The sequence below is a fragment of the Trachurus japonicus genome, chromosome 15 (genome assembly GCF_045865225.1).
Source record: "Trachurus japonicus isolate A0001 chromosome 15, Traja_1.0".
Classification (NCBI taxonomy): Eukaryota; Metazoa; Chordata; class Actinopteri; order Carangiformes; family Carangidae; genus Trachurus; species Trachurus japonicus.
This window is the reverse complement of record NC_140921.1, coordinates 16,338,995-16,352,757: the sequence shown is the minus strand read 5'-3', so window position 1 is coordinate 16,352,757 and position 13,763 is coordinate 16,338,995. Positions and strand designations below refer to the sequence as shown.

General features: G+C 45.1%; 2 protein-coding genes across 2 annotated transcripts in view; one reads left to right on the top strand and one right to left on the bottom strand.

Annotated features, from left to right (window-relative positions):
- Window positions 1-8,839, top strand: part of spock2 (SPARC (osteonectin), cwcv and kazal like domains proteoglycan 2) — a 28,231-nt gene extending 19,392 nt beyond the window's left edge. Inside the window, exons 3-10 of the mRNA XM_085799957.1 lie at window positions 2,638-2,752; window positions 3,088-3,193; window positions 4,375-4,483; window positions 4,696-4,830; window positions 5,338-5,556; window positions 6,052-6,114; window positions 7,138-7,269; window positions 7,836-8,839. Coding sequence (XP_085656083.1) covers window positions 2,638-2,752; window positions 3,088-3,193; window positions 4,375-4,483; window positions 4,696-4,830; window positions 5,338-5,556; window positions 6,052-6,114; window positions 7,138-7,269; window positions 7,836-7,981 — 1,025 coding nt within the window. The 3' untranslated portion in view covers window positions 7,982-8,839. The remainder of the gene's footprint in view (window positions 1-2,637; window positions 2,753-3,087; window positions 3,194-4,374; window positions 4,484-4,695; window positions 4,831-5,337; window positions 5,557-6,051; window positions 6,115-7,137; window positions 7,270-7,835) is intronic.
- Window positions 8,840-10,415: 1,576 nt separating this feature from the next.
- Window positions 10,416-13,548, bottom strand: tysnd1 (trypsin like peroxisomal matrix peptidase 1). The gene is made up of 4 exons (XM_085799956.1): window positions 12,183-13,548; window positions 11,379-11,509; window positions 11,090-11,275; window positions 10,416-10,891 (listed from the first exon to the last, which is right to left on the bottom strand). The coding sequence occupies exons 1-4, from the start codon at window positions 13,316-13,318 to the stop codon at window positions 10,689-10,691; spliced, it is 1,656 nt and encodes a 551-aa protein (XP_085656082.1). The 5' UTR covers window positions 13,319-13,548; the 3' UTR covers window positions 10,416-10,688.
- Window positions 13,549-13,763: the final 215 nt, after the last annotated feature.

Here is a 13,763-nt window from a genome sequence, read left to right as displayed (position 1 = left end):
AATCCACTGTATGCTAATGTGACCTGCTCAGCAGACAAAGTTAGTGGTTAGCAGGTGAACGTAGCTGCACATTTAGCAGCTGAAGAGGCATATTATTTTCTGAGGAGTTAATAGAGACCATAACAAAAACATAGTGAATCTAAAATTATGGTTCACCAGGTGGCCAGAGACATGACTCCAAATGGATGCTAAATTTGTTGCTGTGTCTGCTGGATGTGTTAATTAGCAATTTTCACCATACGAGGTGATAATATATCAGTGTTGCGTTTTCAGCGTGTTGCACTGCCCACAAGTAGCCAAAAAATCAATTAAGGCATGTTGAGTTTAGACCTTTACTCTCCTTGATTTGCTGGTCTTTTTTTTCTGTGACTATATGGGGATTCAATCCTGGACTCACAACTGCAGACAGAGACACGACTGACTTAACTGCTACCTAGAAGACAAGATAGTGCTGACGATATTAAAGTCTGAGTGTGTAAATAGAAGATAAGAGGGTTGATGATGAGGATGTGGCCTGAGCTCTGCTTCCGTTATCCCCAATCTGCAGGGATAAACCTCATGCAAATCTGGATTGGATTAGACTAAAGCACAGGGAGCCTAATTAGGAGAGGTTTACTGCTGCAGGCATTAGTTTAATACCAGAGGAGAGACTTTCGAAAAGTAAAAACTGGTGAATCAAAGGGTTGAATCGAGAAAGAGAGGATGCGATGAAGAGAATAATCAACATGCAGGTGAAGCCAGGATGAGCATTCAGAGTGAAGATATGTGATACCAGGAGGAGACAAAGGACGGTGAAAAAGAAGGAAGAAAGGTAGATTGATGGACATGATTGCGCAATGGGGGTTTCAGAAAGAGAGCGGGAGAGACTTCTGAGAAACACCAGATTGAGCTGCAAATCACAGTCAACCCAGAAATGATTCCCGGACCACAGAGAGCCTGTTGCTATGGAAACGTCATCATTGTAGGCACTGCTTTAATCTGTGGAAGCCTGTTAAATTAACATGAGGCTCAGGCACCCACCTTATGTTTCTGTGCTCACAACACATCGCCGTGCCAACATTGTAGCCGTTCGCTAACCGACAAGATTTATTTACAATTGTTTTTGCTATTAGAAGACAGGATTATCTGCTCCATGTTTGTATTCTGCTTCTTTTAATTTCTTTGTCGCAAGTACTGGTTAAATAAATCTCCCATCAGATGGATTGCAAAACTCAGAAATACCGTGCGAGTACTAGCTTGATCTCCTTGTTCTTTGTGTCAGGAAGTGTCCTGCAGGATTGAATTGGCTACACCGCACCCCGATTCTGCTGATGCACCGGCACGAAGTAGACAGGGAGTGAAACGTCAAACCCAGAGAGGACAAGAAAGAAAGAAAAGGTGGTGACAAAGAGGACAGAGTTGAGAAAGAGCAGGAGCCAGAAAGGCAGAGATCCTCAAGAGAGAGGGAAAGGCTGGGAGATGTGTGTGATACCGTTACACTGAGATCCTCTACACAATCAGAGCCAACTGGGATACGGGGCGACCTGAGAATAAGGCTCCACTGTTGACAGTCCGAATGGATGAGGGGTCTGCATTCGGGCATTAATGCGTCCAAGCCTCACTGTTTCTCTCCAGTCAGTCAGTCAGTCAGTCAGTCGGTTATACAACCAGCTCAGCCATGACAGGGGGGTGTATTGTTTTGGATTTGCTTCTCAAATCAGATATCTGTCGGTACGCTTCAATAATCCTGTGATGTAGGCAGCATTAATGCATTCGGCCACTGGAGAGGACAAGAGAGGAGATCCTAAGCCTCCACGCTAAATGATAATAGTGCCATAAAACAGGATACAGTAAGAGATGAACCCTGTAATAGTCGGCTGTGGATAAGCCATATTCAGGTGTACTCCAATGATAGATAGTGTAGGTGAATAAAGGCCGGGGGAGCTGAAGAGAATAGAGTGTGGCATCCAGGTTGGTGCTCCACCAGGCCTGCTAGGAACAGACAGCTGTGACATATGAGTGTGTTCGGGGTGCTGACACGCGGTCTAGCATTAGCCGCTAGCAGAGAGTGTGATGGATGGGGTAGTGTGGGCCAGCCACGCAGGCTTTAGCCCACATTGCAGAAAGTATTTGTCTTATCAGGTCACCTTAACTGTATTATTAAAATCACATTTAAATAAGTGAATCTGCAAGTGAGGTGTCATAAAAAGCACTTTCTTCCAACACATATCCACTTCTGTTTTTGAATGGAGTGAGATTATCTCGGGACTAGCTCTTCATTTAACCAAAGAGGATTTTAAAAACACATTCAAACGTGCGGCTGCATTAGAAACAAACTGATGTGCTTCCTCCTCTGAGATGGACGCTGGATTTTTATGTTCAGAAATAAGATTTGTCTCTCCACCCTCAATGAAGCACAGAATGTCTGAAGATGCTCACTGGTTAAGTGCAAGGCCAACAGTTCTGCACCACTCTAATTATAGACAGACTCTCAGGTTATTCTGAGCAAATAGAGGGCAGAGATTTGGGATTTGAGTCTAGGAGAGAAATGAAGGATGACGGGCAGAGAAAGAAAGAGAAAAAAGGGTAAAAAGAAAAAAAGTGAAAACGCGAGGATACAACAGTGTAGATCTCATTTTCCTTTTTTTTCCCCCACAGATGTAGATACCACCAAGGATCCCTGTCAAAAGGTTAAGTGCAGCAGACACAAGGTGTGTATTGCCCAGGGCTACCAGAGAGCTGTGTGCGTCAACCGCAAGAAACTTGAGCACAGGTGAGTGTCTGTAGCCCCTAGGCACTAACTCCCAAAACACATACTTACAAATCCTCTCGCATCCACAGTAACATGATGGCAACACAGCCAAGTTTACAGTGCATGGGGTTTGTGACGGTCTGGGATGCGTGTGTCCCCGTCAGACACACTGGTAATAATAAAAGCTTGTTTGTTCACCAGTGCAGTGGGACAGCCTGCTGTTTAATGATAAGCTAATACATTCAGACAACATGGATGAGGGCTGCTACCCTGAGTTAGCACAGCAGTTGCTGTCTCAGCTGGACTTTTAGAGAGGCTGAAGTGTTTGTGTGTCCTCTGTCTCTGTCCTGCTGCAGACTGAAGCAGCCTGCTCTCCGGTCTCCTGATGGAAACTGTCAGCCCTGTCCCATCTCCTCCACCGGGCCTGTGTGTGGATCAGACGGACACAACTACGCCTCAAAGGTACCCCGGGATTTCACTCAATAATACCAGTTTATCTATCACTTTCAGTAGTTTCATGTCTCTATATATGATAGATTTTTCAAGGTTTGACTTTATGGCCATTTTACACTCTGAGAAGCATTTTAGTGTCTTTCAGATCTTGTTTCCAACTAGAAACCTTTGATAAACCCACTCTACCCCACCTGCCTAGTTAGCAACTCACTGGTGAAGCATTACGTGGCTAAAAAAAAACAGCTACTTCCCTCAGGAGTTGATAGAGAGCAAAACAAATCTTAGAGGAGAGCGAATACTTGACCTGCATTCTCCCTGTGGCGAAGAACAATTAGTTCAGGTTTGAGTTTAAACGTCTTTTCTGGTCTATATTGACTGTGTCTGTTTCTTACAAAAGAAAAAAAAATGAAGGTAGAAATAAATATTGCTTGTGTGCGTGCAGAGAGAGCTGTATTGGCAATGTAACTGTACAACATCCCCCTCAGTAAAGAAACTATCTCAGACACATTATGCACCATGTGCTTTGTAATAACATATGTTGTGTTGCTAAAAGTGACTAAAATAGCTTTGACACCTTTTACTATTATAGATTCCACAAAAAAGATACATGCCAGAATAGATACATCTGTGTGACAGTATGTGCCGCAGCCCTGTGCTGGTAAATGTATTCACATCCTTAAGTTTGTGTTAGCATAATGTGTATGCATTGTGGGGTAAACAGTGACATATGCCTTGCACACGCAGAGCCGAGGGGTGTGAGGAGGCTCTCGGGGGGGAAAGACTGAGACAAAGACTCTTGATATATGGCCTCAGCGGGAGCAGTTGGTGGCTTATTGTGCTGACTGAATCCCATGTATTTATTGATTTATGCTTTGTCTTTTTGATCACTATTCCCGACCTTGTGCGCACGCAGAGGTTGGAAAAATGCATTCGGGAGCAAGTCTGAGATTTGAATTAAGGCCTACAGTGGGTCATCTCATGAATATTTGATTGGCGGAGCAGCAATAACTCATTTTACTTCACCTTTGTGTCCCCTTGTCAATGTCGCCGGACGTGTGTGTGTGTGTGTCTGTGTGTGTGTGTGTGTGTGTGTGTGTGTGTGTGTGTGTGTGTGTGTGTGTGTGTGTGTGTGTGTGTGTGTGTGTGTGTGTGTCTGTGTTAATGCATGTACGTTTTTGTTTGCATTGCAGTGTAAGCTGGAGCAGCAGGCGTGTCTTACAGGGAAGGAGCTTACCCTGAAGTGTTCAGGTCTGTGTCCTTGTCCGACTGCAGCTCCTTCCCCCAAGGAGAGTAAACATGGTAAGATCAAACACGCACCAACTACCGCAAGAAATAATCAGGACAGATTTATTTAATAGGAATTCACTGCCGCACAATGCTCAACATTTCTCCTCCTCTTTTTTTTTCTCCTTATCTCGTCTCTCGCACACAATAAACACAACAATCATCATAAATACATGAATGGATGCAACAAATATCGTATTCTTCCTCTTGCCTCTGGCTTCCAACAGAGAGCTGTACCGGACAGGATCTGGCTGATCTCGGGGAGCGTCTGAGGGACTGGTTCCAGCTGCTGCAGAGCAATGCCAAGCAGAACAACAACAGCAAGCCCGGGGCCAGAACCACTGCACCAAGCAGCACATCGGGTTAGAGCTACAACAACTAAAGAATCCTGATTGTATTCGGGGGGATGTCACAACACGTTGATTGCAGATATTATTATACAAATATGGTCTTATGTCTCATATCTCTGTGAGGACGCTGGTGGTTATTGTTGCTCAGGTGCTACTGCCTACATAAAAATTGACGCTACAATAGGAAAAGCAAAAAAGAAACCCAGCAGGGAGAGCGAAATCCTCATCGAGGCTCTGCTGGGGCTGCTTCCACCTTCATGTTTTCTCCTGCCTCTCTCTCTGTATGGATCTCTATTATATGATTTAAAATAGTTACCAGGGCAGCAACAGCAAGTAACCCTCAGGATGTAGTTGTTCACAAGTTGGTGCCTGACAAAAGACGATTTCTAGTATAAACGTGTGCGTTGGAAGCAGCAGGAGATATTTCTGAACACACTGGCATTGTTTCTTTTCTCCATTTGTGCAGCTGTCCCCCTGATTAAAAAAAAAACAATTGTTTGTTTGTCTCTGTGTTTGCAGTGCTGGACAGGAGCCTGGTCGCCAGCTGTAAGGACTCCATAGGCTGGATGTTTTCCAAGCTGGACACCAATAGCGATCTGTACCTGGACCAGGCCGAGCTGGCGGCCATCAACCTGGACAAGTACGAGGTCTGCATCCGGCCTTTCTTCAACTCCTGCGACTCCTACAGGGACGGCAAAGTCTCCACCGCCGAGTGGTGCCTCTGCTTCTGGAGAGAGAGTGAGTGTTCTGGTGAGAGGATGTGCGCGTCGTGACGGGCGACATGTGCGCACACACACTGTCATGTGCCCGTCTGCTGACATATTCCCCTTGCCACATGCAGTCAGACTTCAAGGTGCTCAACCGCGCGCTGCTGGCCCGGCCGTCACTATTATTTGTCTTTCCTGCTCGCCCTCCAGTTCCCCTTATGGGTGAAACGGCCACTGCAAGACACTAAAAAACATCCCTGCTGCTTGCTGGCAGCCGGGGTCTCCCGCGGCTCTTGGAGATGGCGCCTGTCAGCCGAGCAGCCGAGCAGAAACTTGCTCGAGGTGTCAAACAGTTCCTTGTTTGGGAGGGAATTGATTTTCAAATCGCAGGAGGTCATTAGAAAACATTGATTACAAGAGAATTCACTGCTGATTTTAGCTCATTAACTCCGTCCCAACTTTAATTGTTCTTAGGCGTGTGCTTTATTCAATTATTTTCTCTCGTTCTGTTTCTGTTTCTTTTCAGAGCCTCCCTGTCTGGCTGAGCTTGAGCGGATCCAAGTACTAGACGGTGGCAAGAGAAAATTTGGTAGGTATCTGACTTCTGATGAGAGCGTTTCAACCCAAGTGGATCGGTCTTTCTTGGTCGAGGGGCTTCACAGAGCAGATGACAAGCAGGAGGCGGGGATTAGGCCCTGATCAGTCTTGTGGATTAGAACGTTATACTGACAGACGGCAAAGGAAAGCAGCCATCAGTGTCTCATGCATCTCATGCGTGTGTGTGTGTGTGTGTGGATTTGGACGTGCGTGTGTGGGTGTGTATATAAGTGTGTGTGTATATGTGTGTACGCATGTCCACACTGCAGCTTTTGGCTGGCTGACTGGGCTCTGAGTCAGGACTCTCCAAGGACACAGAGCAGCGAGCAAAGGGGGCAGCCTGCCAGCCCGACGCTCAGATGTTCCCTTGAAAGACCGGACAGACAGTTCGGCTTTGCCCCGTCTCGTTTGTGTTAGACCTCTTACCATTCTTTAACAATATTATGAAAATAGCCTCAGAAATTTCTAACGTCATAACAAATACATCCACCTCTGACGAGTATGACAGTTTACTCTCCTTAAGTGAAGGTTACATTTTGCCTCGGTTCCCTATCCCACGGCTTTCTACATGCTTATGTGTGAACACAGACACACATTCACATTATTTTATATTCATGTAACTGCTCAGAAAATGAAAACTTTCCAATCTTGTGCCCTCCTTTATTCTATGATGATTAGCCACACACACACACACACACACATACACATACACACACACTCACACACCACCCCAATATGCTTCAATGTGCTGACTTAATACTTATTCACCTCCATCTTGCTCCGTGAACATATTTGTATTCATGGAATATGGAATTGGCTGCCACGTATGCTGCATGCATTACAGCCTGACTTGGGCTGGGTGCCATGTGTGATGAGGCACGATGCAGGATGTGTTTATCTGCGTTTGCCTTCCAACAGGGTTCGCAGAGATTGTACCATACGTGAGGTCAGGTCTCCCTCAACATTAACCCGATTCTTGTTTGTTTCTGTGTGTGTTTGCGCGTACGTACGTCAGGTCGATTCATCCCCAGCTGCGATGAAGACGGCTACTACAGGAAGCAGCAGTGTGACAGGGGAGAGTGCTGGTGTGTGGACCAGAACGGAGGAGAAGTAGCCGGATCTAGGATTCGCGGCAAGCCAGATTGCGGTAAGTCCAAATAGGTGTCAGCTGTCAATACGCTAATAGAATTTGAAGCTGAACGCTGAATGTAGGGAGAGAGAGAGAAACCTCTGCTGTGGATCAGCCCACTTCACCCCCACATGCCTTTTGCACAAGGCTTCCTTTATGTTAAAGGACTGAGGCCCACTGCAACATAACTCACTGCAGGGACCAGTGCCACATTCATGTGTCCAGAGTCATTTGCATTCTAAAGCGCTGCTTGTCGCTGTGAGAAAAGTCTTTCAAGATAAATGAGGACTGGTTGGACTGAACCTGCGCCTGATAAGAATGGGTCCCCTGGCAAGGTTTAGAAATAGCTATTAAAATCCAGACAAAGTCAAACACATGCCCCCCTTTCTGCTACTGCAGTCAGGCTTTTTAAATTGATTTCAGCATTTCTCGTCAGTGTAGAGGAGGCTCCATCAAAGTTGAGAGGAAGATACACTGAGCAGAATTTATTGCAATATACAAGATGACCACATTGGATAATTCAATCTGTGCCCCCACTACAACCCCCCACCCCCACCCCCCCATCGCTCTGCATCTCCCTACAGATGACGAAATGGTGTATTCAGGTGATTTTGGCAGCGGGGTCGGGTGGGAAGACGAAGAAGAGAAAGAAGCCGAGGAGACTGCAGAGGAGGCGGAGGAGGAGGAGGGAGAGGTGGGAGAGGTGGACGACGGGGGATATATCTGGTAACGGGCCAACGCGTTAGTCCAACCTCTCTACGGGAGCATCGCGACGGTTCCAAACACAAACACAAACACACACACAGATCCTGCAAAGAGATGGACATGGTGAAACTCTCACACTCAGAACAACACTGACTTGTGGAAAAGCGAGGGAGAGGGTAGCGCGGGTTGGGTGAGGGAAGAAGCATATGTTATGGGAGTGTTTAATGTTACAGAATGTTCTTAAAACGGGCACGGGAAGGGAAAATATCACTATTCAGAAATAATGGGTCTGGAGTCGAGAATTTTGTCCCTCATATTTGTGAATCTTTGTTCTCTTCTGTTGTATGTCCTTTGAACTATCTTTGAGCAGTTTTTAGCTGATGCATAATGGAGCTGCAGGTGCTCGTCATGTGCTTGCATTAAAAAATGGGGAAAGGTTGGGTTGCATTTCAGTCGTCTAAATTGGCCTCTTTCATCTTTTCCTTGTGCAGATTAACACAATTTAGATAACCAGGTTTGGTTTCAGGCAGGAAATGGACGATAAAGAAAGGAAGCCACTTCAGAATACTGAAAATTACCCTTCCACTTTACTGTTTACATGTCATACGCTTTGGCTCATATGTGACAGTAGTGCTCTGTCTCATTCATGATATATTTAAAATAAAATAAAAATTCTCACGCATCACTCTTTAGCTTGTATATAATGTGTGTATCAGAAGACAGAGTGTCACCTATTAGTCCCGTTATCAATGCCTTGAAAGACTGGCAGCGTATACTGCTTAGTTGACAAGTGTACATGGTATCATAATGTGGCTCAATTATTGTGTTTAATAAAAAAAAAAAAAGAAATAAACTGGTCTATGTGGCCCAGCTGGCCACCGTACTTCAGCGTCTGGGCTCTTTCTCTCTCTTTGTTCCCTTTCAAATTTTAGCAGCATCATGATCTTCAAAAGGCGCAGAATAAGCGAGTATTGAAGTATACGTTTTTTTTCTTTTTATCAGCAAGACCACTACGTTCAAAGTACACAGACTAATGTCCAGCCAATATTGGGTTTTTGAGACAGACACTGTATTTAAGTTTCAACAAAAGTAACAGTGGACAGTCATGTTTTTTTCATAACTCAAATTAGCAAAGAGAAACTTTAACCCAATGATGGCACTGTAGCTTAAAAGTTAAAGGACAACAAAGGTAAACATTCTGAGAAGAAAGTAATGTCTTAAATAACAAAAATATATTGCATATTGTACAGATTAGCCATCATATATAATACTCCAATACCAATATCATATTAAATTGTCAGGTAATATCAGCTTTGCAGTGCATTGGCTGGACTTAAATCTCTAAATCTTCCATCATCACTACAGCACTTCCCCCGAGCAAATATTTTCCTCAAGCAATTTCTGTGATTCATGATGCACAAACCGCAAGTAGGTCAGAGTTTCTTCAACAGAAGTGAAGTAAAATGTACCTATACTTCTCTCTATCTGTATTTTCTTATAACCCTCATTCTTGTAGTATATCATGCACTTCTTGTGAATAAAAGAATCAAATATTGAATATTTAGGTGACTGTAATTTGGTTACACACTTACCGACATAATCTCCATCCTTTATTAATTCTCTGAAAGTTTAAAATAAGATGTTGTAATCTTTTATGGGGCTTGTTTTAATTCCCATGAGGTACAGTTTCAAAGACATACATCTCTTCTCTGTGACTTTTTCTCAGAGGAGCAGACCTCATTGTTGGCTCACCTCGTTCTGCAGTGGAGTGTAGCTTATAGCTATGGGAAACCGGCAGAAATGAGATACAGACCCAGGTCTGCGTATCAGCACTTCTAAAAGCACAATGCCTATAGAAAACTCACTCCTGTGCCTCCTCGGGACATTGCTCAACCCTCTCCCCTGTCAACTATTCAGTCTGAGCACTGTGAAATAGAAACCTTACAGTATGTTAGAGTGTATGTATACGCACGTCCACTGGAGCTGCGGCCATGAAAGCTTGTCTTAGCATTGTAAAAATTTGACAGTAACCAATCCTCCGAAATGTCATTTTCTCAGTTTCACGTTTCTGTGATAATGGAAATCGGTAACGGTGACGTCCCAGTGGGGCAAACCTTAAATGTGTTTGCTGGGAGTGGGTGCGCCTGCCAGCAGATGTCTGAATACCTGATACTGACTGTGTCTACCCAAAGGGACCAATCATCTTCAGCAGCCTGTCAGCTTATTATACTGAATATTCCTCCTGCTTCGTAAAAACATGCCATATGCATGAGAACCAGGTGTACAACACGTGCACTGACTCCTCTTGCTCATGTAACTGTACAATAACTATAATAATCTCATCTCATACTGCTCCTTTGGTACATAAGTCGCTATAATGTTGGTCATTTGGAATGATTGTGTACAGAAATATACACAGGGACTGAATGTAAATAACATTACAACGACACAATAAAATAAATTGATAAATTTAATTACAATTGCAAAATCACTGAATAACTTTAACTGCCTGTTAATATTAAGTGGTCTTTTAAATATTTCACATTATTTATAGCATGATTCTGGTGTTTTCTTTTATTATTATGGAATGAAACATTGAATTATATACTTAAAAATATCACTTTTGTTTTATAAAAAAGATTTGAGTTATTATTATTATTATCTAAAGGGATTTTTCATTTAACCAGCCAACAGTTTTCTCTGGCACATCTCAGTCTTGGCAGGTGTCTTAGTTACAGTTTGCTTTGAGCACCTTGTAGTCTCCACACCCTCCTCACTTCTTTTTCCGTGGTGTTCAATACCCTGAACACATTCACATCCTTTGTGTGCTCATAGCGCTGCAACAATCTGTGGAAAACAGTCACCGGGATGCTGAAGTTGAGGTGTGGATAGGTCACTTTGGCAGCTAAGTCCCTCGTGTTGCTGGACACGATACCTGCAAAACAGGAAATTATTGTTAAAACTGCAGATACAGCAGTGCAGAGAGAGAGAGACAGAGACAGAGAGAAATCTGGCATGTGTGGCTGCCTTATCCCTCCTCACATATGGTGCATTGTTCCATTTTTCTGTGGTCATCATGTGCCCCCCACTGATCAAAAGGAGTATGTGATTTTATAGTTGCAGGGTTTCTTACCAAGCAGCTCTCCTGTGCTGGCCCGCACCACAGCGCCCCCGCTGGCCCCTGCTTGTACTGCACAAGTGGTCTGAAGCATGATGGGCTGGTGATTCAAGCTGATGGCTTTGGAGAGGACGCCACAGGTCTGAGACGGACCACAGATCCGACCCAATCCACCGTATCCCACCACAACCACAGACTCACCTGTAGGAAGAGAAAGCAAGCTGAACGATCAATCTCCTAATAGCTTCGATGGTGTAAAGAAGGTTTCCCTGTTTCTGTTTTAACGAAGCAAATGCAACCAAACCTGGATTGAAGCTCTGAGCCATCCGAGGCACCACAGCCTCTGGGAGGGAGCCTCTCAGCTGCACCAAAGCCAGATCGTAGGGTGAAGATGGTTTAGTGGAAAACAGCGTACCACCCACAAAATTAAAGACTCTGTGAAATAGAAAACAGAAAACAGGCCCTGAACCCACACACCAATGTTTTCAATTACCGTATTCTGTGAACCTCTACTCAGACTGAAGTCATTAGCAGTTGTCCATATACTGATGAATAATGATAAATGGGTAAAACCAAGACGTATACACAGAACATGTGTAGCCACATTTGGTGCTGTCTCAGGAAGACACATTGATGAGTTTCTGGTGTAGCAGAAATCAGTCCTAATTTCACACAATTTTAAGCCACAGATGTGGATATGCACATTCCCAGTCATAAGAAGAGATCCAACCAAGATAAATAAGTGAAAACACCTATGGAGGTGAATCAAGGGTGTAAGGTAATGTAAAAACGTGATAATAACAACTACTTGTGCAACTAAATGAGGTGTGAGGTTGCAGTATATCAAATCTTTTCACATGCCAGTGCCACGGCATTGCAGGAAAGTTAGGTCTCCAGTACAATCCACAATGTTTTACCTGACACTGACATAACAGTGTCTTTAATAGTTTTAGTTTCATCTGTGTGTGTCTGAGTGTCTGTTATGGAAATAGCCTAACAAAGAAGTTGTGACATCTTTTATGATTTATTTCTTTTCACTTCAAATTAAATCCGTTCCTATTAGGATAAGGATGAACAAAGGACATGAGGACAGTGAATGCGTTGTCACCTGTCCCTGTGGTGGAACTTCAGGGTGACTGTGGACTTCCCGTTGACAACATGCCGGCAGGTTAAAACCAGCTGAGAGGTAACAACGACCCCTGAGCCCCAGAACTGGCCACTGTCCACAAAGCACACAGTGGGGTATTTCACAGCTTTTGATGCATGGGCTGTGGTGGACATGTGGAGGAGGCCTGTCTCCGCCGGATGTAGCCAAACGTCCCGCAGTGGATCCTCCAGAGCGCTCATGTGGCGGATGACATTCCTGAAGATCAGATGGACCGAGCAGACCAGAGTGAGGCCGATCCACTCGTTCGCTTTCCAGCCAAACGGAGACACGATCAGCCCAATGAGACGCGCGGTGCTGCTGTCTGCTGCACCTTCCACTGCAAACAGCCCTCCACCCTCCGTGCCTGGCAGACAGCGGGCATCTGTGAGGATGACGGCGTTGTCCTCTCCGGCAAGGTTACTGATGATTCCCTTGCTGAGGGTGCTGATGAAGAGGTCCAAGCACAGGGAGCCGAAGGGCGAACCACATGCTACGACTGGGCCGCCCTTCTGGAGAGATGAGCTGCTCTGCCACGGGATGATGGTCCCTAAATCTGGGCTGCTTTTGACCCCCGCCACATCTGTCTGGAGCACAGCGAACCAGCTGAGGAAGCGGGCATCTCTCAACAGCTGCTGCTGCTCCTCCTCCTCCTCCTCCTCCTCCTCCTTGTCACCATGGAAACGCCACCGGTCAGCCTCCTGGAAAACTGCCTGGAAAGCATCTTTGAACTCCAGGCAGTTCACCAGCATCAGCAGCCGGGCCGAAACTTCCCGCCGCCGTGTTGTTTGGGCTCTGGAGGAGGGTGTGAAGGCAGACACCCGGCTGGTGGTGTCCTCCTGACCTCGCTGCAGAGAAAAGCTGACGCGGACTTTAAGTTTTTCGCTGAAGGAGCTGGGTGGCAGGAACTCACGGTCCGAGCAGAAGATTGGCTCATTATTATAGTCGGTGATAAAACGTGAAAACGGCAGGGCGGCACATATCACAGTTCCGGTTTGAGGGTGGACGATAACCCCGCTGCAGCTCACCTGTTTCTTTGTAGAAAAAGCCTCTGATACCTTAACGACACAGCAGCAGCTCTCTATCTCCTTCACCTCCATGCTAAGTAACTTTAGCCATGCGTCGATAACGGCTCAGCGGATAAACCAGTGGGGGGAAAGCACATTTCAAACAGCTTGAGAGCAACGGTGAGTCGTGGAAACAAACTTCGACATTCAGCAGATACAGAAAACTAATACTGACGACTTTAAATTACACTATTTTTCCTCTACACAGCGGTTTAGAGCTGAAATTGTCATTCCAACTTCCTGCTTGAGTCTCATTGGTCCACGAAAAGATACGAAAAGTTACGATAACTGTGATTGGTCAGAAAAAACATACGAACAGTTCTGGGCCAATGGGGAAACAGGAAGGCGGGACAGTTTTGCTACATGGTGTCTCCCATAGGGCTGAAGTTCCCAGCTGTTGCTTTGGGTAAACACCGGCATAGAGTGTAGGCTATATAAAAAGGTTACATTTTGTGACACTGAAATGTCAGCGTTCATA